Source organism: Neopsephotus bourkii, unplaced genomic scaffold, assembly GCF_033783945.1.
Source record: "Neopsephotus bourkii isolate Nb327-2 ecotype Australia unplaced genomic scaffold, CSIRO-AGI_Nbou_v1 NB_1542, whole genome shotgun sequence".
Lineage (NCBI taxonomy): Eukaryota > Metazoa > Chordata > Aves > Psittaciformes > Psittacidae > Neopsephotus > Neopsephotus bourkii.
In genome coordinates this window covers 2,911,105-2,936,983 of record NW_026902018.1, presented here as the reverse complement: position 1 = coordinate 2,936,983, position 25,879 = coordinate 2,911,105, and the positions used below count along the sequence as shown (strand labels likewise).

The window sequence follows — 25,879 nt, the reverse complement described above, 5'->3', positions numbered from 1 at the left end:
CTTAGCTATTCAGATAAAAGGAGACCTTGTAATACTAATAGCTACTAACTGCAAGGGTTATTTACAGGAGACAACAACTCCTATAGGCTCCTATGGAGGAGGCAAAGGCGTACGCACACGTATCAGCACAGAAAGGGGCAAAAACCCCAAAGCAAAAGCTGAGCCACAGCTGAATAAGACATTTCAAGAGCAGCCCCTTCCCCATCTCCTTCAATCTCCCCAAGCTCCTCTATGCTGATGAGCATCAGTGTCTATGTATAAAACTAGTGAAGTTCCATCAGGAGGTCGGGGTTGGTGCCCTTGTAAGAGATGCTTCAGCAGAGTTTCAGCCTAGAAACTCCTTTCATGTACACTGGACGAGTGGGCTAAGCAAAAGCAGGCAGCCAAAAACTCCTCAGCAGAGGTTCTGAGTGAGCAGAAAAGGGGACCTGTGGGTATGGAGTAATGGGGGTGCAGAAAAGAGGGGGAAATAGAACAAAATCAAGTATTTCAATGAATATTCAAGCCAGGGAAAGAGATGGACTGAAAAAATCCTCGTGCTCTTGGGAAGATCCACCTTTTAAAGCAATTCTGTCAAGATAACACAGAGTTAAACACTCCCTTATCTATGTTAAACACCTTTATGATTCAAACTGGAAAACCAGCACAGAAAACCTATTTCACTCTCCCCCACCCCATGGCTCATTTTGGACAGGCAAATTAAAGTGGGCAGTTACATTTCTGGTCTCTGAATATCAACCCAGCATTGCTGTGTTTGGGTTTCCAGTACAGAAGGAGAAGGACTAAAAAACCCAGTAGTTTAATTCATGCTTTCTGAGATTGTAAGGGAAATAAAGCAGCAGATCCCTGTATTGTCACCTGCAGCTCTCAGCTCCTGAGGCTGGTGCACATACCTGCTGCTCACAAAAGCACCCACACTACACAGCATCCCAGCCTGGTTTGGGTTGGAAGGGATCTTAAAGCTCACCCAGCTCCAATCCCTGCGCCAGGCAGGGACCCCTTCCACTGGAGCAGCTTGCTCCAAGCCCCTGTGTCCAACCTGGCCTTGAGCACTGCCAGGGATGGGGCAGCCACAGCTTCTCTGGGCACCCTGTGCCAGCGCCTCAGCACCCTCACAGGGAAGAGCTTCTGCCTAAGAGCTCAGCTCAGTCTCCCCTCTGGCAGGTTCAAGCCATTCCCCCTTGTCATTGCTCCTAAGCACCTGCAATCTGGGCACGGGAGCACACAAGGATTAGTAAACCCCTTGCACCAAGCTAGGCTGTGAGGAGGCACCTGGGGTGCAGGAGAACGAGGTCACACACAATCCAAAGGCATGGGGTTGGTGGTCCAGGGATCCAGACTATGGGGAGAGACTTAAATCTTCCAACAGCCCTCAGCAAATACAGAAACAGGGTGATAACAGAGAACAAGGGCAGGAAGAGAGCCAGGTTATGCGATGGGGAGACCACAGCAGCCCAACATAACACATGGGACTTACTGCAAAGACCAGCCCTGAGTCTGCTGTAAGGCTGCAGGAAGGACACCTTGGGTGATATGGGCTAGTGTGAAGCATCCCTGCCCATGGCAGGGGGTTGGAACCGGATGATCTTAAGGTGCTTTCCAACCCAAACCATTCTATGATTCTATGGCACACTACCAGGGGTGCTGGAGGGAAGGGGAACTGTGACTGCAAGGAATCTCCACCTTCAAATCATGTGGGCAGGTGGGTGAGAGGGGCAGAGCTGCATCAGGTTAAAGCTTCACTTCAGAGCAGCACCCTGTAGCCTCCCATGCCAGACACGCTCCTCCTCAGACACTCAGCAGCCCAAAGCACAGCCCTGGCATTCCAATTAGAAAGCTGAAATCCAGCAGCAACGCAAAGCTCCACATCACCTGCTGGCATCATTGGAACCTGCTTGCATTTACATCTCCTGAGGATGTGGCCTTGAACCAGCTCATTGATGCTTCTACCAGTGCATGCAGCTCTGCAGGGCTCTGGGCATTGGTTTGCACCATGGAGTCAGCTTTAAAATGGGAACCAGACATTGTTATCCCTAGGGATAAACCAAAACAGGGCAAAAGTGCTGTCGGCATAGGAATCCACCCATGGATGGGAGTCTGAAGACACCAGAGCCCATACATGCACCTCCATGCTCCAATGCAAACCAGCATCACCATTAAGTGCCTGTGAGCTCAAGGCTCTCAGTAGCCTGGAGCAGGAGCTTGGAATGTCTTTGGAGATCTCAAAGAAGGCCTGATCACTGTTTGAAACCACCCATCTGTTTCCTGGAGGACACACTATGGGGGACCCCACTCAACACCACACTAAACTCACAGGCACCATTAGTGCTGTCCATGCTCAAACATGTAATGAGATGCGTTCCAGTTCTTGCTCCTACAACTGGTTTTGACAGGTTTCCACCTGAAAGCGTGCCTCAGCAAGGTACACACTCCACAGTCCTTCCATGTGTTGGCACCAGCATCTCAATTCACAGGGAAGCCAGAAAGCTGGGATCCAACACTGACCCAGTGCTGGGTGCAGAGCACCCACCGATGCTAGCTGCTTCCCTGGGATACTTCTGCTTGTACAACACCCATTTTGGGGCTCCTTCTTCATGCACAGGCTTGCAAGCAGATTACTTTGGGATGAGTGATCAATACCCGCCTGGGTAACAGGAGCAAAGACCCCACCAAGGTATTCAGACTGGACCAGCCTTTCTCCTCTCAGCTGCAGATGCTCCACTAGAGGATTTGGTTCATCTGACTCCACGTCAACCAACAACTCAGTTTGCTGGACCACAGGCACCACACTGTGAAAGACCAAAAGGCTTTTCCCTCAGGAGAAGCAGCCTCCTGGAGACAAGCAGCGATACATTGCTCTGGGGAACATCTCTGTATTCACTGATAAAGGAGCTGAAACTATTAGCTTTAAACCAGTAACTACACACCATTAGGACAAGAGACATTTAGCTGGTGGGCTCTGCTCTTCACTTAAACAGCCACCTCCTTGTCTGAGTCCTTCAGACTGGATCTAGCTGCAGACTCACACTGGGACCATCATGACAAACTGACTCAAAAGTGCAGTTTAATCTGTTCATGGAGCTAACCCAGATGAATCCAACAGTGGTTTCTCCCATGAGGAAGGGTTGATGATCTGCTCCACATCTTCCCATCAGTACTATAGCCCAGTGTGCCCAATACCTGCACATCTACAACCCTGCCCCTCAAACAATATTCTCAATATTTTATGGATGTCAATTAAATTTTGGTCTGGTTGTAAAGGGCTGGGAGCATAATAAATAGGAAGTTTTATAGTCCTATGAATCCATATAGTCCTATTATCCTATGAATCGTGTTTGTAATGCACATGCCCTTGTGCTGGGTGCTGGGGGAGCTTCCAGTTGTTGAACAGAGGAGAAAGAGCTGCGCTTTGGCTTTTCACAGCAGGGTGCAGGACACACTGGGGGACTCCCAGCAAGGAGCTAAGCAAGTGATTCAACCAGGAGGAGACATCTGTCCCTGGACACAGCTGCCGATGCAGTAGGATGGCAGCAGGACGGGGCAACAGGGAATCACTAAACCTGTCCCACCACCTTCAGCTGGGCTCAGCAGCTCCTAGGGCTTCTCCCCAGCAACTCCATCTCCTCCAGCCGCAGTTGTGCAGCCCCAGCAGACCCTTACACCAGGAGATGCTCACTGGGACTTCTGCAGCATTCACAGGCCATCTAACTGCAGGGGGACAGTATGGAGAGGAAAACTTTCAGGAGCTAAATGGGAAGCAGCAATGGATTCTGAAACACTTCTAGCACAACATCTAGGGGTTCAGAAGCGAAAGCATCACTTGGATGACATCAGACTGCTCAGCAATCAATGCTTACAGCACTGTGCATCCTAGGGCTGTTTGCACTGGATATTCCAATTAATACTGCCCAGCACTTGCTTAGCTCACGTGTTTATGAAGGGACTGAGTTTCCCCCACACCCCCCCTCTTGCCTTTCAGTAGCAAAGATTTCCACAGCTTCAACAGGGCAACACTACTCTGGGAAGGAGAAATTGTCTTCAGTCATGTAGACTCCATTACTGGGAGAAAGGTGTGAACAGCAAGCAAGCCTGGCAGACGGATTCATTATACCACCGTGTCCTTTATAATGGGAAATGAAAAGCCCATTCTGATAACTCCACTTTATTATAATAGGTCAGAAGAAGTGAAAAGCATCATCTTATAAAATTAACTTCATAAAGACTGCCTTTAAAAGAAATAGAGCTCTGCCAGTTTATCCACTGTCTGTCTCTTCAGAGACTGTTCTTCTTCTAGAAGAGACATGACTCCAAAGTCTTGTCCCACAGCCTGTCTTCACTTTTACCCTCTAGCAGAGGGAATAGATCTGTTTTCTCCTCATCAGTGCCTGGCACTTGTTTTGCCAGATGTAATAAATGCCATGTCTTTGTCAAGAGGGAGAAAACAGGCAGCAAAGGAGTTAAAATTAAAAGAGACTCCCACCCCTGAAGGTCTTCGCAAGAAGCAGCATTACTTTCTTTATAGGAAAGTCAAAATATGGAGACAAATGCGCCCGATAACTAGTTCTGTGCTCTGGCATGGCTTTCTGTTGCTTTTTCTCTAAGCTTCTGTAACCAAACTAAAGTCCAGTCTCTCAAGTGATACTAATTCTTCTAGGTGAGAGGCAAGGGATGGCCAGATGGACAGTAAACCATCTTCTACACTCACGGCACTGGCTCCTGATGTCGCTCTGAACTTTCATAGACTCATAGAATGGTTTGGGTTGGAAAGGACCATAAGACCATTCAGTTCCAACCCCCTGCCATGGGCAGGGACACCTCACACTAAACCATGGCACCATCCAAGGCTCTGTCCAGCCTGGCCTTGAACACTGCCAGGGATGGAGCATTTACCCCTTCTTTGGGCAACCTGTGCCAGAGCCTCACCACCCTCACGGTAATGAACTTCTTCCTTATATCTAACCTCAACTTCCCCTGTTTCAGTTTGAACCCATCACTCCTTGTCCTATCACTACAGTCCCTTATGAAGAGTCCCTCTCCAGCATCCTTGTAGGCCCCTTCAGATACTGGAAGGCTGCTCTGAGGTCAGCACACAGATGGGTTAGTGTCTACTGCAATAAGTCAGCAGGGGTGAACTGGAAGTGCTGGTTATTGCAATATTAGGATAATTTATAGATACAGCCCCAACAAGGAGTTTTTAAATACATTTTTGCAAAGCAAAGAGGCAACAATGTCAGCCCTAAAACACACTGTTTGAGATGCAGTTCTAATGACCGCATCCTTAGGTGGTACAAGCATCAGTTACATCAGACTCCAGGCAGACTGTCACCAGTATCTATCCCTTAGGTTATATTTGATTGGGTAAGGACCACAGAATCATAGAATAGTTAGGGTTGGAAAGTCTCTTTCTATACCTAATCGTTCCCCCTTTGGGGACAAGAAAACCTACATCTCCTGCAAACATTCTATGCCAACTGGAAAACAACCTTATTTGTAATATTCATGGTGTAGATAGGGGGAAGGAGGATGGAAGAGGATGCTCTGAAACAAACAGTTAATTGGAACTTCCTGCATGGATCTAATGGGATAGATTTTAAAGGAGCCTCATTTTCAGCAATTGCCAGAGCTCCAATCTGTGAAAATGTGGCCTTTCAGAAAGCTCCAATTCAGCTTGCCACATCTGGAGTTCCTTTTGAGAGAAAGTCCTGCCATAAAAGCCCCCCAATTTGGGAGCAAGAATTAGCAGCCGTCATGGGATATCAGTGCCTTTGTCTCTCCTCCCCTTCCTATGGCTCTCTGGGAAAGAACTAAGGACCATTTATCTTTTGTAATATTTCCAGGTAGTAAAAAAGAGGAGAATGGAATAAAGCACAAAAATTGGGGGAGGGTGAAGAAAAAGAGAACACACCCACAAAAGCTAAATCTTCACACCTGGATATTATAGGCAGCCCCTGTAATTGAAAAGCATTTCTCCCTCTAAAGAAAATAACACTTGCTGGGGCTCAAAAGGATGAAATTAAAAATGCCTTGATGGTGCCAGAGAGGCCAAAACCTCCAGTAGAAGAGGACAGGACACGCTTAGAACCAGCACCACACACCCTAGCAAAGCCATTGGGTCAGGTGTGGAAGGTGGGCAGCACCTAAGGCTCATGGAGCCCTGCAACAAGATGTTTGTTGGAAGAGCATCCCTGACTCCCATATAGAAGACAGGGAAGCACCACCTTTGTCCAGCCCAAGAATTAAACTAGATATGGCCCAACTCCAGAATTAAAAAGGATCATGGAATGGTTGGGGTTGAAGGGACTGTAAAGCTCCTCCAGTTCCAACCCCTGCCATGGGCAGGGACCCCTTCCACTGGAGCAGCTTGCTCCAAGCCCCTGTGTTCAACCTGGCCTTGAACACTGCCAGGGATGGGGCAGCCACAGCTTCTCTGGGCACCCTGTGCCAGCGCCTCAGCACCCTCACAGGGAAGAGAAATGTGAAGAATCACATTTGCTTTGAACCTCCTCCTAACTATGACCGGGGGGGAAAAACAGTTTGAGTTTTACACCTACCCATAGATCTTTCCCAAAGGATTGCCTGGCCTCCTTCCTCCCAGGAATCCACCTCACTGCTGGGGATGGGCAGGAGGAAACTGCTGGGGAATGCAGCTCCCCAAGCCTCCTGGTGCTCATGATGCAGTGGATGGTGCAGAGCCTTTCCCATGGTTTGCATGGATTGCCCAAAGCGACTGGGGAAGGTGAAGAGCAAAGAAGGACACACACAAGGCAGCCATGGTCTACCTTCACCTGCGCTAAGCACATGAACCATGGTGCAGGGCAAGTCTGAGTACTGAGTGATGGACTCATACACAGTGATGCAAAACAACATAATAATAATGATACTAAAAAGCATAAAGCCAGGGCAGGATTTCCTGTACTGCCAGTGCTGATCTTGAAGGCTCAACAACCTTTAAAATCCACTGTTCCAAACACTCAACTCCCTTGTTTTGCTGTCCCAGTGTCATTAACACCTATAGTGGGTCCAAAGGAAGACACAGCTCCTTGACAAAGCTCAAAGCATGGAAATACTTGCCTTGGGAAATATATCTATATATCTCTATATCTATCTGTCTATATATATATAGATATGTAGATAAATATATATAGATATATATATAAAGGGAGTTGAAACTAGATGATCTTAAGGTCCTTTAAAACCCAAACCATTCTATGATATATATATACACACACGTAAACATATATTTGCATAACAGATGTATTTATCTGGGTATTACATACACACATAGAGAGACAGCGTGTATACATATATTTATGCATTAATCTTTCTCTTGCCCAGGCAACTGAGAAAAGCAAAATCAAGCACAGAAGGAAGCAGGATTGGAGACAACATCAGCTGCAGGGCTGGAAAGTGGGCTTTGAGCATGTGAAACAATACAGGAAAGATGCTCACCCTGCAAAGCCTCTCACCTCCATGGGCAGGGGCTGTTACCCTGCATGGTGATGCCCAGCAGTGTGGCCTGGTGGCCCCCAGGCTGGCTGTCCCTTGCTGTCCCTACTGCTGTGGCCCCAGCCAGCCTTTCCTGGGCAGGCTAAGAGTGCCCCCTGCAGCCTTGCTGCCAATTGTGGACTTGTTCACAATTCCAACTACAGAACCAAATAGAAACATGACAGGCTCCTAAATGCAGGAAGAGCTTCAGAGCAAGGGCATCTGATTTAAAACCACCCCAAAAAAGCAATCCAGGAGGATGAAGTGTTTCGTAGTGCTCCATCGTGCCTGGTTTTAGCTGCTCCGAAGGGAAAGAGGGATGGCAGGGTTGGAGAGGGAGGATTGTGTGTGTGTGTGTGTATGTCCCTACCAAGCTGATGGCTTTTGTCTTGAGGATAAAACCTCCCATCTCTGAATACACCAGGTAAATGAAAGGGATGCTCACACATCACTCCGGGAGCGCTGTCAACAGCACCCGTGGCCTGAAGCTGCATGCTCCTTGCAATAGTCATCAGACTGCTCCTCTCCCCCTCCTCTCCACTGCACTGAGTGCTAGACAAGCCAGGAGAGAAAACCACACCAATCCCTCCCCCAGTCTGCTGAGCTTGTCTGTCCTCATGCTATACACAAGCCTCCCAGCTTCTTGAACCTAACCCAGGGACCCAGAAGGCAAAGAGATCCCCCTGGGTTTGCATGCTCCAGCTTCATGAAGGTCATGTCTGCAGCCACACACCGTTGGGTTTTGAATTAGCAGTGCCCCACTGCTAAGAAACTCAGCACAGTGACTTGGAAGTCCAGAGGTTTCACCCTGTTTCAGTACGGCCTCACAGGGTTGCACAGCACAAGCAGTATCTTCTGTGTGCACAAATACATCTTCTACAGGGATCTTTACATTGTGCCTACCATCACCCTTCCAGCAACACAGGTCTAAGAGGCAAGTCACAGTCAGTGTTAAATCCCCAGAGCCTACCCAAAACAGCAGCACAACATACAGCATCCCCTGACGCATTATACCTTGGAAACGGCATACCAGCCACACAGGAACCACTGTCCTTACCTCTGGTCAAGCCAGGAGAACATCACAGGTTAATAAAGTAGGTAGAACTGACTATATGTAGGCAAGTGCATAGCTTCCGTCACAAGGAACAAATCACTGCCCTGCAGGTCCTCACAAAGCAGTTTCCACTGCACGGTCTAAGGAGGTTTCAAAGGGATAAGCAGCTCCACAATGCATTCCCTTTGGAAAGAAATGCCACAACCCTGACCAAACCAAAGCCCTTACCTTCTGCTTAGACAGACCCACACAGAAAGCCTAACCCAGTAGCTCACTGTGCCCTGCAGATGTGAGCTATCACCCTTGTTTTCCAGATGGGAAAACCGACAGGCGGAGCTGGACACCAATTCCCCCAAATCCCTTTCACAAGCCAACAGCAGAGCAGGGACCATGGCCTGGGTCAATGAGCAGAAGACTCTCATCCTGGGAGCAGAAAAGATGCTGTATATTACACAGTTCCACCTCTTTTCCAGGATGCATTACAAGGCTTAATGAATCACTGCACACAAGGCTGGGGATGCAAAGAGAACAGCCATCAGCCAGCACACAGAAGGATGCAGGCTGGGATCCCAAAATCCCTGTTTGATACTCAGCACTATCCCAGGCAGGTCTCACAGCTGACAAGGTACTTCTTGCTGGTGAGGGTATTAGAGGCAGCACAGTCCCACCCCCTTACAGACACAGGGCTGGCAACCACAGGGTAACACCCCACAACTATGTGAGGCACAGGCAGTGAAACCCTCATGGAAAGGGAAGTGAGTGGCCCCAGCCCAAACACTGGCTTATGTGAGCTGTGTCTCATCAGCAGAGTTTCTATATGGTATAACCTGGCAGGCCATTGGCATTTACATTCAGGAAAAGGCTCCTTTACTTCCACAAAGCAAACCAAACCTCATAACCTTTACAATCCAACAGCAAGATCCTGTATGAAAACCACACCAGCTCCAGCCCCGGAGCGCTCCACAGACCCAACAGAAAGCACTTTCCTACCTGAAGAGTTCCCTGATTTCCCTGACGGTGGCCTGGAATGGGATGTTTCGGACCAAGATCTTGGAAGTCTTCTGCTTCTTGACAGTCTGCTTCCTTCGGGAGGATTTCACAGCAGGCCTGGAAAGGCACCAGAAAGAGCAAGTGAGGACGACTGCACAGCATTGTATGCTGGCTCCTTCAACAGCAGGAATGCACAACATGAGCTAGCACACATCAGCATCCTCACTGGCATCTTGCTGGTGACAACAGAAATGCCATACAGCACACCGAGAAGGAATGAACTGATTTAAATGCTCCATCTGAAAACCAGAGCTTCCAGCTTGCTGATTGCAACCTTGGTTGAGATTAGACAGCACTGTTGAGGTTAGCCTGCACTCCCATCTGCCACCCACTCGGACATCAAATCTCGTCCCTTCAATTCTCAGGAGGATGCACTATCTGATATACACTTTTTAAATAGCTCAGTGTAAGCTCATTTTATTTCTTTTTCTTTCTGCCTTAGAAAGCAGCAAATGAAATATTTAACAATTATTAGTTTTAAACTTCAGAATTGTACTGCATATGGACACGAATTTACCTGCGACAAAACACAGCAGCTCATTTCATTAAGCAAAGCATTCCATACCGCAGGCTGGGTACCCACTTGAAGGGATTGGAGAAATCAAACTGGATGAAAATGGTTTATTACAGAGTTGAATATGAAGTGCGGACAGGGAGCTGTCAGACTGCTTCTGGTCCCCAGGGACACATTTTGACATTTAAGAGATACCTCCTCTAGTGCAGTTCCCAAAGTGTCTACAGGACAGCTCTTAGGTGCCTACATTCACCTTCAAACATCTGGATTAGATATCAACTCCACACTTCGAAAATGCCATCCTGAATACAGACTAGGAAAGGAAACCCTTCTAGTGCAGAACCCTTCCCATGTTGGAAGCAGGACTCAATCTCCAAGTAAATCCATCCACAAGTAACCATCTCCTTTGCACCCAACAAAAGAAGCTGAATCCAGATCTCTTTTCAAGCAAGAAACCAACCTTATTTGTCTTGATTTGATCAGTCAGCAGCGGAACATTGTTCTTAAGCTCCTGTTCTCCCTGATGAACTAGGGTAAAAGATCTCATTACCCAGAGAATATTTGTCTTCCTTAAACCCACTGCAACTCAGGCTATCACTTCATTTTGCAATGCTGACTGAACTGTCAAAGCAGAGGCTTAAGAGGGCTCTATTCCTTGAGCATGGAAGAAAACTCCAGTGCCTGGTTCTCACTTTGGGCTCACTTTTGGGGTCCCTGCATGCTGCCTCATGGCTTTAACTGGAAATACGTTATTTAGTGCGTGAACACCTCTGCACCAGCTATTCATCATTTCTTTTTGCTTTTCAAGCAAGACTGACTAAAGTGAGTGAGTAAATCACAACAACGGCTGATGTGTTCAACAGTCAGAGCACTGCTGCTTCCATCCCTCGTGATGCAGATGCTAGGTAAGAAGGCAAGAACCTGTCAAGCATTACTGCAGCTGAAGTGTAACCATGTTACAGAGGTGAGACATGAGCTTTACCTGACAGCTCTCTCTGAGATTTTCACTTCCAGCTTATGGCCATCTACGGAACAGCCCTAGAAGTTAAAACAAAGAACAGAAACATGAATAGATGAATTCAAGAAAACAAACTCAATAAATAAATTAACATCAAAGCCACAACAGCTTCCAAGCTTCCAGCACAGTATTTCACATCCTGCTCTTCCCCATATATCCCTCCCCTTCTCCCTGCCAAATAGTTCCCTGTTGAACACCACTCATGTGAGGCAAGGCTTTGATAGGAGGCTGGACAGGTTGGAGACTGAAGCAGCAGCCAACATCCCTGATCGAGCTGTCCATCAGCCTCAGCTCTGCTACCAAACTGACAAAGGTGTGTCACTTCAATGCTTTGGGCTGTGGTTTCCTCTGCCTCTGGATTGTAAACTCTTTAATGCAAGGACTGTCTTATTATTTGTTGTGGAAAGAGCCAAGGATGTCTTGTTGGCCAGCAGCAGCTGATACAGCAAGGAAGTCCTCGGCACTAGAACAAGCATCCTCTTGCCTAACCATCACCTGACAGAGCCCTGCTGCCCACCCCATCCACAAAGCACCCATTTTCCTTGCTTTCTCTCTTCTCTGAGAGGATTCTGCTGTTCGAAAGGATGGAGAACACACACCTTCCCCAAGACTACTTAGGCTGTGGAATGCGAAATGACCACCTGCTGAAGGTGGACCTCATGGGCTGTGCTCACTGAACATACATAGAATCATAGAATAGTTCGGGTTGGAAAGGACCTTAAGATCATCCAGTTCCAACACCCCTGCCATGGGCAGGGACACCTCACACTAAACCATGGCACCCAAGGCTCTTTCAAACCTGGCCTTGAACATTGCCAGGGATGGAGCATTCACAGCTTCCCTGGACAACCCATTCCAGTGCCTCACCACCCTAACAGTAAAGAACTTCTTCCTTATATCCAATCTAAACTTCCCCTGTTTAAGTTTTAACCCATTATCCCTTGTCCTGTCACTACAGTCCCTAATGAAGAGTCCCTCCCCAGCATCACTATAGCCCCCCTTCAGATAGTTTACACAGAGTAATTCCTTCACATCTACCTAGAAAGGCATCACTCCAGCTGTCCCACCTGCACCACCCAGGTAGTGTGGACCAAACCCTTGGATGTTTCTCTAGCACCAGAGACAGTGATTTACTCAGAGTGCAGCCAAGCCCTGTGATGTGTGTGATGGAGAAGGCAGGAGGCTAGAAGACCCTAAACTGTCCTTTACATACTCCCTTCCCTCACAAGCCCATGTTAGAGACTTCCCCATCTCCACAATGTAACCCCTAGCACAGACATCCTCAGGTGCATTTTGAACTTCCCAGTTCATCCAAGCCTTTGCCTACCATCTCTGGAAAGAAATCCAGACTGGACAATGTTTAAGCTTACCTGGAGCCGGCGCAGGGCTTTCTGGGCGCTCTCTGGCTTCTTGTACTCCACAAATCCAAAGCCCATTGAAAGCAAAGTGCCTGCCAGAAGAGAAAAGGGACTCATGAAGCTGGCAGGAAACAGTGATATTAAGCAGAAGATTCCAAAGCAAATCAGGAGCAAGCACTGATGGCCAAAACTGGAGGGGGATAGAAACTAATATGCTATGCAAAAGGCCAGCCTGCCCATGCCTTAACTCCGATGCTCCTTATGAGCATCCCTTCCTTACTGAGACTTGCTCCTCACAACTGAAATGAGACCTTCACTTGGAAAACTTGCCAACTACCCAGCAATGGGTGTGATGTTCTGCCCTTCCCACCATCACAAAGTGCCAGCTCTGTATTTCACTTAAGGGACAGAGTGTGTCTGAGGTCCAAGGCACAAAGGACCAAGCACTTCTAGAAACTGGGTGGGCAGCTGCTAGTTCCATGCCAGAGGAGAAGACCTTTATTCCACCTCCCCGCACAGAGAAGGTTGCAGCACCCATGCTCACAGCATGCTTCTGAGGAACACAAGGGCTAGTACAAGAGCCATAACTAAGGCTGAGGGTGAGGAAAGGAAAGATCCCCATGCAAATACGAAACACCCTGTTTCCAAGTTCAAAACCTCAGCTGTAGCAGGCTGTAGAGATGGCCCCACAGTAAGAGGGGAATTGCTTCATATCCCATGTAGGGTATCCCATGCAGGGCATCCCATGCAAGTGGAGCCCTGTTAGGGCAAAAATCCTACAAAGCCATGTAACCTCCTAGCCTAAAAAGAAGGAAGACACAGTCCATCTAGTCAGTGCTTGCTTGAAGCAAACTCTATCTTGTCCAACAGCCCAGAAAGCAAATGCAGTCAATGCAGCAGGCACAACCAGTTGTCAGCACAGCCTGCTGGCAGGCAGAAGGCAAAGGAAGCCCATTCAGCACAGTACTCAGCCAGGCATCCTTGAAGATCCCACTGTTATTTGAGGTTAAAGCATCCTGTGCACGTTTCATCGTTGTGGGGCACTGGTTCCTTTCAACTGGCATCCTGCTTTCTTGTGTGATCCTGAAGGAGCTGGCTTCTCTATCTCAAGATCTCAAGAGAAGGCCACGTCTCCACGAATCCCACAGTTCAGCTTCACCTCCTAGGCCAGACCCCAAGGTATTTGAAATGGCTGAAAGCAGCAACCACAACAGCCACACTTCTAGAAACGCTAAGGATTTCACCACCGAGAACACAAATGCTCAGCCAGCTGAATGCTAAAGCAACGCCACACCTGAGCCCTCAGCAACCAGCCGAGGGAAGGAACTGAACAGCAGCATCTAGAGTACCTGCTTTGTCTTTCTTCTTGGATATCGTGCAGCTCTTCACAGCTCCCACTTTGGAGAACGTCTGCAAGGAATTGGGACACGTGATTCAGCTCCCTTTGTCACAGGCTTGCGACTCGAGTGACAACGTGGCCCTCTTCCAGAGCCAGGGCCACCTCCCCGCTGTGCACACACCTGATAAGCAGTCAGTGCAGCTGGGTCCTTTCTTATACCATTCTTCCTGCACAAATACATCCCCACACACAGACTTGTGAAGAAATCAACAGACACATTCCCAGGAATCTTCCACCCCTCCTCTGAAACAGCACACAGACCTGGGATGGCGCTGGAGGGATGCTACTGGTTATAAGAAGCCTTCAGCCTGGTTGGGACTTTAGGGGTGGGTGACTCCTGTGATGTCCCTAGAACACAGCTCTTTCCAAAGGCATGCAGGAGGGGATGGAGGGTAGCAGGGGCTGCAAAACCACAGCCAGAGGGAGAAGAAGAGGGACAAGCTCCAGTCCTTCTCTGAACACTTACATTTGGCCCTGGATTCAATTGGACTGGACTCTCTACATAGTACCACAGCCCCAAGGTAGAGGAGCACGGGTCCAGGCTGACATTGCACCAGCGTTCTTGGGCCATGAAATGTGGCATTTTAGATAGCTACAAGAAGTGGCAGAGACAAGAATTCCCAGTTGCTTTTCCCTGTTTTCCTATTACCACCCCACGTGGCTTTTGGAACGCTACCTCTCCTTGATGAGGTAAAGCAGCAAAGACAGCTCACTGTTGGCAGAAGCTTTGATGAAAAGCACATCTCACTGAAAACAGCATCTCTTTATTTACTGCCTCCACACACAGAGCAGTACCACAGCTGCTGAAGTGCTTGTCCCAAGGAGAAGCATTACAGAAAGCATGGGAAATAAGGAGCCTTAGAAGATTCCCTACTGCCTCCACCTGTCGTGAGGTGGAATTAAAATCAGCAAAAACGGGTTCAGATACATTAGTCTTAACTGGCACCTGAAATCCCAAATCAGAGGGTCCCGGTCCCAGTATAATCCAGTGCTCCCTCATCGCCCATTAGGTCATACTGGCTGCAATTTAACTCCTCCAAACACATTATCCTCAACATACCAGGTGAAGAACAGCTTGCCTCTTGCCTTCTGCAGCAGAGTAGAGCCCTTACTTCTAGCTGACGTTGGGGGTAAAGGCTTTAATCCTTCAGGCATCTCAGCCTGGCTCCCCACCACACACTAAGCCCCTTCCACTCCATTGAGTGGACTATGCTAAGCAAAACCCAGCTCCTTCTCCTTGCTTATGGCTCACCTCCTTCAGTGTGTCTTCTGTGGTGGCAAAGTTCAGGTTTTTGATGAACAAGGTACATCCAGGAATGCTTTCTTCTTCCTCCTCCTCCTCCTCTTCTTCATCTTCCTGCACTGCTGTTTCCTCTGTGCCCTTCATAGCTTCGTCTGAAACACAACAATAAACCCAACTTTGAAGATGTAACATAGCTTGCCCACTGCCCCAGCTAAGAGTTACTACTGCAGCAGGACAGGCCACTGCTGTTTTGGCTCTTTGCAGGTGGACATAGACTGAAGCAAGCTCAACACAGAGAGGGGCTGGAGCAGCTCTGCTCTGGAGCCAGGCTGAGAGAGCTGGGCTGGGGCAGCCTGGAGAAGAGAAGGCTCCTGAAGGAGAGACCTTAGAGCAGCTCCAGTGCCTAAAGGGGCTGCAGGAAACCTGGAGAGGGGCTTGGGACAAGGGCCTGTAGGGACAGGACAAGGGGAACGGCTTGAACCTGCCCGAGGGGAGACTGAGCTGAGCTCTTAGGCAGAAGCTCTTCCCTGTGAGGGTGGCGAGAGATCTGTCGGACCCCATACTCAAGCAGAGGCTGCAGAGGGATTAAGCCCTTGTTAGACATCATAGTATACACTCATCCACTGACTCACCAACTCCTTTCCTTGCTACACCACTTGTCTTTTAGAGCAGCTTCATCACCTACAGCACAGGTGATGGATGCTGTCTGTGCTCAGAAGGGCTAAACTATGGGTACAGGAGACCCTGCTCTGGGCCGGGGTACACAGGAACCCCCCAGCTGACTTTCCCTCGCTGCATCATCTGGCTGCCCAGAACCACGCAGCCCAAGCCTTTCTGGTGGCTGATCCAACCCTCCATGCTCCAGCTGAGGGTGTATTTGCCAATAAGGCTCAGGAAGAAAATCCACTGCCTCTGAAGGAGGCTGGTTTGAGCAAAGCAAAGGGAATAATTCAGTGAGACAGGAGCGGGATGAAGATCTGCCTCCATCTGTGACTGCCACAATTCCTTCCCAGATGCAGAAGCTGGCAGCAAAGGCCATTATCAGCCCCAAGCAGCCTTCCAGGAGCTCCTGCACTTCAAACCTTTCATCTCCAGGTGAAGGTCTCGGTTACAGGGAGATAAAGTGAACCCTGCACCTCTCCCTGGCTCCATCCCCAAAGGGTCAGGAATATCAGCATTGCTGCTTTACCCAAAAACCAACCAGAGTTACCTCTGTTCCAAAGCCAAAGTTCTTACCAGGCACCAGTCTTGCTTTGCTCTCCTTTTCTGGAGCCTCAAGGGGTTTTTTTGGAGGGGTTGGGCTGAAGAAGACACCCATTGGAGCCCACTCCAGGTACAACGGCACAGAATGAAACTGGGAAGAGAACACAGGAGAGAAGTGAAGAGTTGGAGGGCAAGACTTGAAGAAAAAGCTCTGCTCTCGTTTTCCTCTCCCTCTGTAATGCAATATGGCAGTGGAAAAGCTCAACAACTTCTTCAGCTGGCTAAAGTCTCTTTTATCAAAGGAGAATCTACACCCAGCCTCACACAGGACCCCAGCCTACCATGTACCACACTCTTGTATTGTGAAAGGCAAGTTAAACCCTTGTCAGGCCACCAACCCTTTTCCAGATGTCACAGCCTGCTCCTCCAACCATCTTCTGAAGGTTGAGAGCCCTGCTCAGCCACTGCTGCATAAGGATGCACTGGGCATCTCCCTAAATCCAAGGGATAGGTGGTAACAGCAGTGGCACTGGGACAACTCCTCTCGAGAGTCCTCTGTCCCTCACATTTGCAAGCACTCCATTCTACAGCTTCACAACCAGCCAGGATCCCTGCTGTCCCATCCCTCACCACACTCACCCTGGAGTAGGCCAGCCTGGTGAATGCTTGCTTGGCCTCAGTGGGCTCAAGGAACTCCACAATGGCTGTGATTCCTCCTTCTGGCAGCAGCACCCGGCCCAGGCTGCCGTGTTTGCCAAAGACATCCTCCAGCTCCATCACACTCGTGCCAGCTGGGAGGTTCTTCACCAGGATCACCCTCTTACTGCGCTCACCAGCAGCCTGCCACGGTCACGGGGGAAGAGAGGGGAGATGGGATTTAAAGCAGCAAACCCCAATGTCTTACTACCTGAAGATTTCAGATCCAACACATCATGCTCACTCCACATCATCCCTTTCTAGGGCCCAAGAGGATCAAGAGTCATTTAGAACACTTCCTGTAAGATCCACACCTCAGTACAACCTCCCTGAGCCACAGATGCTCATGTTTGGAGGGTTAAACCTTGGTATGGACACAGGTTTCTTCTCTGCCTAAACAAGGTGACCATCATACTATAAGCCATCATACTATGTATTTCAACCATCCTGAGGACACCTGGACTTTCAAATGGATAGAGAATAAAGGTTGGACCAGATGATCCTTGAGGTCACTTCTATGATTCAATGACCACTTCCCAACCCATGTGAGAGTTCAGTCCTCTGAGATACTGAGGATTTAATGCCTGATTTCAAAGAGAGCTGAGGACACGAGGACTAGACCACAGTCTAAGAGGTAGGTCCACATCGCTGCCTCCAGCTGAGCATCTCACCTGGCTGAAGGAATCCAGGCTGACTCCGTTTTCAATGAGGAAGCGGCGAATCTCCTGGACCAGCTCCGTTTCTCCCAGAGCAACCCTCACTGCCACACTGTCTTTGCCCTCCTGCAGGTAAAGAATGGCACATCATCTGCTGGGAGCTCTGCTCTTAGGGGTCAGAATGCTTCCCAGGGTAAAATCAAGTTTCCAAGAAGGATCTGAGCTTTAGGGTGTGAATTCCCATCAGCTTCTAGTTATGTAGAAATGGAAAACTCAGCCAGAGAAAAGCAGAGTGGGAAGGAGGGCTGGAAGTGTCACGTTGTCTTCCAGTGACAAAGGGATTTTCAGGCTCATATCCCACAGAGAAGCTACAGCATCACTGATCTCTCAGCCTACATGGTGCTCGTTGATGCACACAGGCTTTTGCTGCATAAAAAGACCAGGAAGGCCCTGGGCATGAGGAAACAGATGGGAAAGTGATCTCCCATCAATAACCCAACTCACATGGTCCAGCACTTGGCTTTTGGAAGCGTTGTACTTCTGAGCGATGGCATCAGCCACAGCGTTTGTCCCCACAAACAACGTGTTCCAGTTGTGAGAGCTGGAAAGAGAAAGAAGAGCCAGGTTCAGCCTCTTCTTCCACTCTGTTCAATGCTCCTGGAATAGAACAGCTTTGAATGCTACCATTAGCAGCCAGGGTGAAGAGTTAGAGCAAAAGAAGGTAGTTAGAAAGTATCAGCCACTTCTTCCAATCTCATTTGACATACAGAAAGACACAGCTCCTATACAGTTTTAGAAATAGAGGTGGTTCAATACATGGGAAAACCCCAACTGATCTGAAACCACTACCCTAAAGAATTACAGCATCAGACCAACCTTTATTAGACACCAGAGAAATAACCTCATATCCAAAGCCATTCAAAACCACATTTCTCTCCATTTCTGAGCTACTAGAGCTACTTGGACAGAGGAATCAAGTAGGTAAGAGATAAAGCAAAATGCTTTATTGACTTGGGTAATCTCCATAGCTCCTGCAAAGACCCCAGATGCATTCCTGCCACTTGGGAATCTGGCAGGCTGTTTTGTCTTGCCCATGACAAGACACTTCTGTACCTGGCACTGTTGGCTTTGTTCTTTGCCTCTTTCTGCTTTTTGTAGGAGGAAGACTCTTCCGCATCTTCATCTTCGAGTTTTTCCTTTCTGATGGTAGATGGTAAAAGATGCATCATTCTGCCCTAGAAGAAAGGAAGAAAGCTCTGAAGTAACCCACAGAAGTTCATGAACTATGCAGAGTGGAGGCAATCTTCTAGCACCTTTCCTAGTTAAGCAGCCTAGGTGGAAGGAGGGAACCTTCCTTCCCAAATGAGACATTACTGCAAGTCGGAGTAGCCACACAATGTGAGAGACTGAGACTCAGATCTTCTCCACCTCTAGTTCAGCTTCTGGTACCTTTAAGGCTGTTCAAACCCTGCTACTGCACCAAAAGCAACCGTGTTCCCATACAGAAAGGCAGAAGAGACTCAGTCTGTTAAGCAAAGCACAGAAGCAAAAGCTTGGCCACGTTACTAACACACATTCCCACCATCAAAACCATCGGTCACTGTACCTGGAACACTTGCCCATCCATTTCTGCATAGGCCTTCACTGCGTGCTCAGGAATCATATAGGTGATAAAAGCAAAGCCTTTGGGTTTCTTGGTCAGTCTGTCTATAGGGAAATGGATTTCTGAGAGGGGTCCTGCAAAAATAAAGGCTTTACTGTGACACATAGAATCATAGAATAGTTTGGGTTGGAAAGGACCTTAAGATCATCCAGTTTCAATCCCCCTGCCATGGGCAGGGAAACCTCACACTAAACCATGGCACACGTCCTTGCACAGCCACTACATGCTCTGAACTGGCACCTCCTGGCCAAAGCTGGGGAGGAGAGGAGCAGGGAGAGCAGAGCAGCTCTGGAAGGTGTGCAGCAAGCCACCAGCTTGGAGAAGGAGCTGCTGGCTGCACACTAACAAGGCAGGTCCAGCAAAAGGAGCCCAAAATCCAGTTTGTGCGCCATGGGAAGACAAGACTGAGAAAGTTGGGGTTGCTCAGCGTGGGGAAGAGAAGCTGCATAAAGACCTCTGAGCAGCTTCCAGTATCTGAAGGGGGCTACAAAGATGCTGGAGAGGTACTCTGCATCAGGGACTGCAGTGATAGGACAAGGGGTGATGGGTTCAGACTGAAACAGGGGAAGTTCAGGGTAGATCTAAGGAAGAAGTTCTTTACTGTGAGGGTGCTGAGGCGCTGGCACAGGGTGCCCAGAGAAGTGGCAAATGCTCCATCCCTTGCAAGTGTTTGAGGCCTGGTTGGACACAGGGGCTTGGAGCAAGCTGCTCTAGTAGAAGGTGTCCCTGCCCATGGCAGGAGTTGGAACTGGATGATCCTCTCCTTTCTTCTCCTTCTCCCCATCCCACCAGGACTCAGAGCCTACCCTGACTGGCAAGAGCTTTTATTGTTATACCAGTGATGAGATGAGAGGGGTGAGGGCAGACACAGCAGTATATGCTTTGAGGAAGGAAGCATGGAGCCAGCATCAGTTTCCAAACCAAGCATCCAAACGCTACGAGCCCAGGCAATAAGGATGATGGGATTGGTCCATATTCAAGAGGTGCTGGACACAGCTTTGTCCATCACACCCAGCAAGAAAACCTCCATGTACACAAAGGAAAGATGTAGCTCTGCAAGTCCCAGTCCTGCAGCAAACACTTACCATACTTGGAAAAGATCTTCTCCAAATCCTCCTCAGTGCAAGTAAAGGGAAGATTCCTGACAAAGAGTCTCCCTGATTCAGACAAATCCTCTTCTTCCTCATCGTCTCTCTTCCTTCTTTGCCACAGCTGGTTATCGGGTTGTCTTATAACAGTTTCCTTTGGGGTATTCCTGCATCTGAGCACCTCAATGCATCGTCCACCTGATCCACAAACACACACAGAGGCACATTACCTGCTTCCCAAGGCCATGGGCAATCAGTATCAATGTGCAAAGCGCCTCTGCTTAGAGCAGTGACACAAGCAATTCCAATTCCACAAGCTTTGAGAAGAATGCTGCCTGATTTAGGGCGGTGAGGCACATGAACAGGTTACCCAAAGAAGTGGTAAATGCCCCATCCCTGGCAGTGTTCAAGGCCAGGTGGGATGGAGCTTGGAGCAACCTTGTCTAGTGTCTATTTCCTGCCTATTTCCTTTACTATTTAACTCATTCCACTACAAGCTAAGCCAAAGGCAGGCTGCAATCACAGGCTTACAGAATTGCTTGTACAAATCCCCTGCACTATCCCAACCAGATTTAAACAGCATTGTTATTGTACCAAGATACACTTCAAGCACATGACAAGAACCAAGGGTCAAAGAGCAACACGCAAAGCTCAGTCGTTTGCCCATTCAACACTGCTCCTGACACAGCACTTGGTTTATCTCATGTCAGCTCAGCAGAGGAAACCACCCCCACTATCTGCCTGAAATACAACAACAGGAGATGTTTCTGCAGTGAACACTTGAGCAGCTGAGCACCCTGCCATCAACATCAGCCACAACAAGAAGGAACAAACAGCCCTTACCTATGTATTCTTTTCGCTTCAAGGCCCTTCGCACTTCTGCTTCACTCTTCAAGTCAACAAAGATGTAACCTTGGAGGAAGGAAAGGTTCAACTGAGCATCATGTGGGGAACACACAACCACTAATTGGCTAATTAAGGGTGAATTGGGCTTTCTTTAATATAGATTCCTACAGATAAAGCAGGGAGCTTCCATTAAAGTTTCAAGCCAGCCTGCAAATGGCCATGTCAGACTGGAATGCTGCCTTTTCAAAGCTTCTTTTCTCCATGCAAACCAAAGAAGCCTGATTTAACAGCGGAAGTAGGCTTTTACAGGTATCTCCAAGAACAGCTAAAAGGCACATCCACTGTTAGGCTATGAAAGGAAAGCAGCATATATATAGCAAAGTCTCCTGCAGCTCTGAAGACTGGCTCCACACTCTTTCTGGTGGGCACTTCCAGTAGCCACAACCTGTCTGGAGACCCATCTTGGCTACAGACTGCTCTGCAACTGATACAGCAGCTATCCCAGAGGAAGAGGCCTTTCCTTGGCATGGTTTGGGATGTTTAGGAAAGTTCCAGAGACAGATCAAAGGAAAAGGCTCCTGCTGCTACTCCTAAGGATGGATAGCCAACATTACTCTGTCCATGGCATCCTATGGACAGCAACTAGGGCAGGAGAGCTGCAAAGTCATAGAAAGGTCTGTAAGAATCAGGGCAGGAGTCAGTCATTTGGAACTGCACATGAAAAGAGCAGAGGTGTGATTGAGAGGTCCTTTAACTCACAGATCCATTTTCCCCTTCCACATATAGACATTACCTGCATTCTTCCCCTGCGTGGGTTTTCCTATCCGGATTGCCACTGGCTTCAGAGGCAAGAAGAAGTCATGAATCTTTTGCTGCAAGAAGAATTGGAATTAAGTTCTCAGATACAGGAAGCAGCAGGTTTCAGACTTCCATTTTTATATACATACCATAAAAAAAAACCACATGCAACACACAATTCTCTGCACAAAGCTTCCCCAACCGCACTTCCAACCCTCAAAACAGCTCCATAAATGAAGACATTGGAGCTGTTCTGCAGAGAAGCCTCTGCAAAGACTGTGCTGAGGAACACCCTGAGAACACCCCCAGGCCTCCATCCCCAGCTCAGTAACAAAGCTTGCCTCACTGATGTTCAAGGGAGCACCACGCAGCTTCACTGTGTATGGCGTGCTGGCTTCTGTTGAGCTGCCTTGGTTCTGCACAGAAGGATGGGGCAGAGAAGAAGCAAAGCTGAGTGAATACCAACAAAAATCACAGCACAACAAGCTGGGTTTGTCCAACAAACAGGAAAGAGTGGGAGAGAACATCAAGAGATTCTTGCAGTTGCATCAGCCTGGGCAGAAAGGGCCAGGTGAGGGTGCAAAGTCTGGCTGAAATAGTCAAACCCAGTTACTACAAACTGAGCTCTGCAGAACAGTGCTTCCTGCAGACAGAGAGAACACTGGAAAAACAAAGAAGCATCTGGAAAGGGCACTAGATGCATGTGTTTGGAAGCTCTGTCTTCAGAATTCAATCAGCACTGAAGAGGAGATCCAGCAAACTCTTTCACTGGCTCCCACCCAGTGAGGCAAAATAATGGTACCAATGGTGGTCCCACTGCCTTCAAGCTTTCAGTGCATCCCTGGAATGACTGCCAGACACATACTATCCCACAGAGCTCCTGCTTTAGATAAACAAAGGTCTAATTCAGCTGTACCTCTAGTGTGGATCCTTTCTTCTTCTTCTCCACTGGTGTCTCTTGGGCTTTTGGCTTCCCCTTTTTATCTGTGTGGGTGCTGATGGTTTCCTCAATGCTCGAATCCTCCTCATTCTCACTTTCCTCTTCCGCCTCCTCCTCACTCTCTGTTTCTTCCTCTGTACTGGATGAGGAGGAAGAATCCTTCACCACTTTAGATTTCAGGTAATCCATATCTGAGAGGCCTTTGCTGGCAGCTGCCTCCTTGCCTCCTTTCTTTGCTGTCAAGGGAGAGACCAGAGAAGTTTTGCATACAGATGACGCTGCTGCTCTCTCCCCCCAGTCAGGTAAAAGCCAAGAAGCAACACAACCATGGGAACCACGTTTCTCTGCTCTAGCTGTTCCATGGGAAGGAAAGGCTTGAGAACAGCAGGGCAATCTTACATCAGCACTTCCCAGCTGACAATCTGGATCACTTGTCTTTTCAAAGCAACACAAAGGAGCAGGAGGAACTCCACAGCAAAGTATTTTGTCTCAATATTAACTAAATACTTCAAGCAGGCCCCAGAGAAGCTTTTCAACTGTTCAGTTTAGGTTTTGCAGGGAAAAGGATGGAGGAAGCCGTTGCTTCAAAACACCCCTCCAGCAACGATCAACTCATTGCACTTACATTTGAGTTCCCCAAAGAGCAGCAGGGAAAATGCCACTCACTCCAACAGAGCAGCGTAAGGCAATACCATGTAGGCAGGGAGAAAGGCTCCAAAACCACATTCATCACTGGTGCAGGGACACTGCATTCTAAGAAGACATACACCAGAATGCAGCCTAGATTCCTCAGTCTTGTAAGTTAACTGATTACTCCATTAAATACAGTTTTCCTTTCAGGATCCATAACACTGAACTCTTGTCCCTTCCAGTCAACTCTGAGAGGGCCCATTTCCAGAAATACACACCAAAGCAGAGCAGACAAGTTCACAGGCATCAGCTAAAGGTTACTAAATAAATAGAAACCACATCCAGCTCTGGAAATCCTGGAGATGAAAGTGGCTTCAGGCTAGAAGAGCAGCTAAGGGAAAGATGCATATGTCTGTTATTCATACCTAGACACTGTCTTAAGGCCCCAGGGGAAAGCACAAATGCCACCCCCATAGCATCAGCAACTGCATTTCCCACAGTTCTCTGAATCTGGGAAAACAAGTATACATCCACAGCACACAGAATAAGTCCTATGCTTGGGAAATGACCCTCCTGATTACACTGTCACCATGGGGAGGCAAGACCCTGAGCCAGGTCCTTGTCAGCATCCTGCTCTCACATTCACCACGGTAAAGACAAGCAAAGGCTGATAGTTCCTTTCAGTACCTTTAGTTTCCTCCTCATCTTCAGAGGGGTCGTTCCCATCCTCACTGAGCTCCTCAGACTCATCTGAATCAAAGTTGAGATAATCAGCTGCTGACTTTGCTTTTCCCTTCTTGGGCTCCTCTGCCAAAGTGTCATTAGCCCAGGTGGCCACCTGAGACCGCTTCTGGTGAACCACCAAGAACTCTTGGAACCTTTTATCTTCTTCCAGCTGTGGAAAAAGAAACCAAGCAGACAAGCTGTGAAGACAGACATGGGAGAGCTTGTAGTGAGTTAGAATTCAAAGATATCATCTCACTTCCAGCAGTGTAACAAAACAAATCCCTCAAGGGAGGCTCACTTCACACTGACAAGGTGAGCACCTGAAGTGACTCAAGCCTCCTCAACATCATGGAAACAAGGAGTCTCTCGGTCCTACTCTTTCTTTTCTGTATTTGATGTTTAGAAAGTACTTTAAAGAAGCAGCCAAAACATTAAAAAGAGAAAAAAGCTACAAGTCAAATGTGACAAAACTCAGATATGGTTAAAACCCAGCAATTGCAAAACAGGACCGGCCTGGACGCAATGCATGGGCACACAGCAGGAGCTAACAGTTAAAAAAACTGGTCCCCAGCATCAGGAGTGTTACAACAATGGTTTGCTACAGTAGAATTGGACTGACATGGAGTTGGTTAAATCACACACCTTGCCTGAATTAACAGCATGGGAAGCAGGGTACAGAAAGGAGCTGCTCAGCTCTTGCTCTTAATACAAGCTAGCAAGAAGGCAGGGACTGGAGTTCAACCTCAACTCACCTCCTTTAAGTTTTCTGTTGGATCTTTCTTCTTTTTATCCTAGGAAAAGACAAACAAAAATCAAAACCACCTTTGGAAAGGCTTATTAGAAACACAGTCAAGATAATGCCAGGTAACCTAATGGTACAGGAACACAGATACTAAGGCAAGAAAATACCACAACCAGGACTCCAACACCACTGTTCCAGCTACTCCATCCCCTTCTCCTCACACCCGGCTACCCTTCTCTTTCCCAAGTCACTGACACCCAGCAGAGCCTCAAGGAAACAAACAAGACTCACTTTCTTTGTGCCTGCAGGAGCTGCATTTACCACAGGTTTCTCAGTCTGTTTCTCAGAGGCAGGGACCTTCTGAGAGTGCTTACTCCATGCTTTGGGTTTTGAAGGGTCACCAAAAGGCTTGCATAACTCAACCTGAAAAGAGGAAGATCTTTGGTTAAACGTATGCTCAACACACTGTAACTGCTGGTTAAGCTTCACCCAGGAACCTTTCTTATAACCCTGACAGGATGGAAGGGAGATGCATTGAGAACAGGCAACAAAGCTACACATCCCCTCAGCATGGGGAACAGTTTATGGTGCTCATTTAGGCACAAAGAAGCTGTCCTGGTTATTGTGAATCATTCTCTGTCCAGAACGGCAGATGAATGACCTGAGAAAAAAGGGGTTAGGTTCTAAAGCTCAGATTATGCCAGCTCAATATCTGACACTGCTGTTCCAACCAGCACTGAAATCACTGCTACTGCTTGGACACAGCTCAT

The 25,879-nt window shown here is 48.2% G+C and overlaps 1 protein-coding gene across 1 annotated transcript in view; it reads right to left on the bottom strand.

The window, feature by feature from the left end:
• The window catches only part of RBM19 (RNA binding motif protein 19), a 69,942-nt gene that overhangs the window by 42,589 nt on the left and 1,474 nt on the right, over nucleotides 1–25,879 (bottom strand). The window contains exons 3-21 of the mRNA XM_061370547.1: nucleotides 25,401–25,532; nucleotides 25,120–25,158; nucleotides 24,329–24,536; nucleotides 22,988–23,247; nucleotides 22,413–22,487; nucleotides 22,067–22,145; nucleotides 21,271–21,339; nucleotides 20,425–20,625; nucleotides 19,283–19,413; nucleotides 18,790–18,911; nucleotides 18,181–18,277; nucleotides 17,692–17,802; nucleotides 16,964–17,164; nucleotides 16,358–16,475; nucleotides 15,131–15,273; nucleotides 13,829–13,889; nucleotides 12,492–12,571; nucleotides 11,086–11,141; nucleotides 9,530–9,646 (exon numbers count right to left, since the gene is read on the bottom strand). Coding sequence (XP_061226531.1) covers nucleotides 9,530–9,646; nucleotides 11,086–11,141; nucleotides 12,492–12,571; nucleotides 13,829–13,889; nucleotides 15,131–15,273; nucleotides 16,358–16,475; nucleotides 16,964–17,164; nucleotides 17,692–17,802; nucleotides 18,181–18,277; nucleotides 18,790–18,911; nucleotides 19,283–19,413; nucleotides 20,425–20,625; nucleotides 21,271–21,339; nucleotides 22,067–22,145; nucleotides 22,413–22,487; nucleotides 22,988–23,247; nucleotides 24,329–24,536; nucleotides 25,120–25,158; nucleotides 25,401–25,532 — 2,300 coding nt within the window. The remainder of the gene's footprint in view (nucleotides 1–9,529; nucleotides 9,647–11,085; nucleotides 11,142–12,491; nucleotides 12,572–13,828; nucleotides 13,890–15,130; nucleotides 15,274–16,357; nucleotides 16,476–16,963; nucleotides 17,165–17,691; nucleotides 17,803–18,180; nucleotides 18,278–18,789; nucleotides 18,912–19,282; nucleotides 19,414–20,424; nucleotides 20,626–21,270; nucleotides 21,340–22,066; nucleotides 22,146–22,412; nucleotides 22,488–22,987; nucleotides 23,248–24,328; nucleotides 24,537–25,119; nucleotides 25,159–25,400; nucleotides 25,533–25,879) is intronic.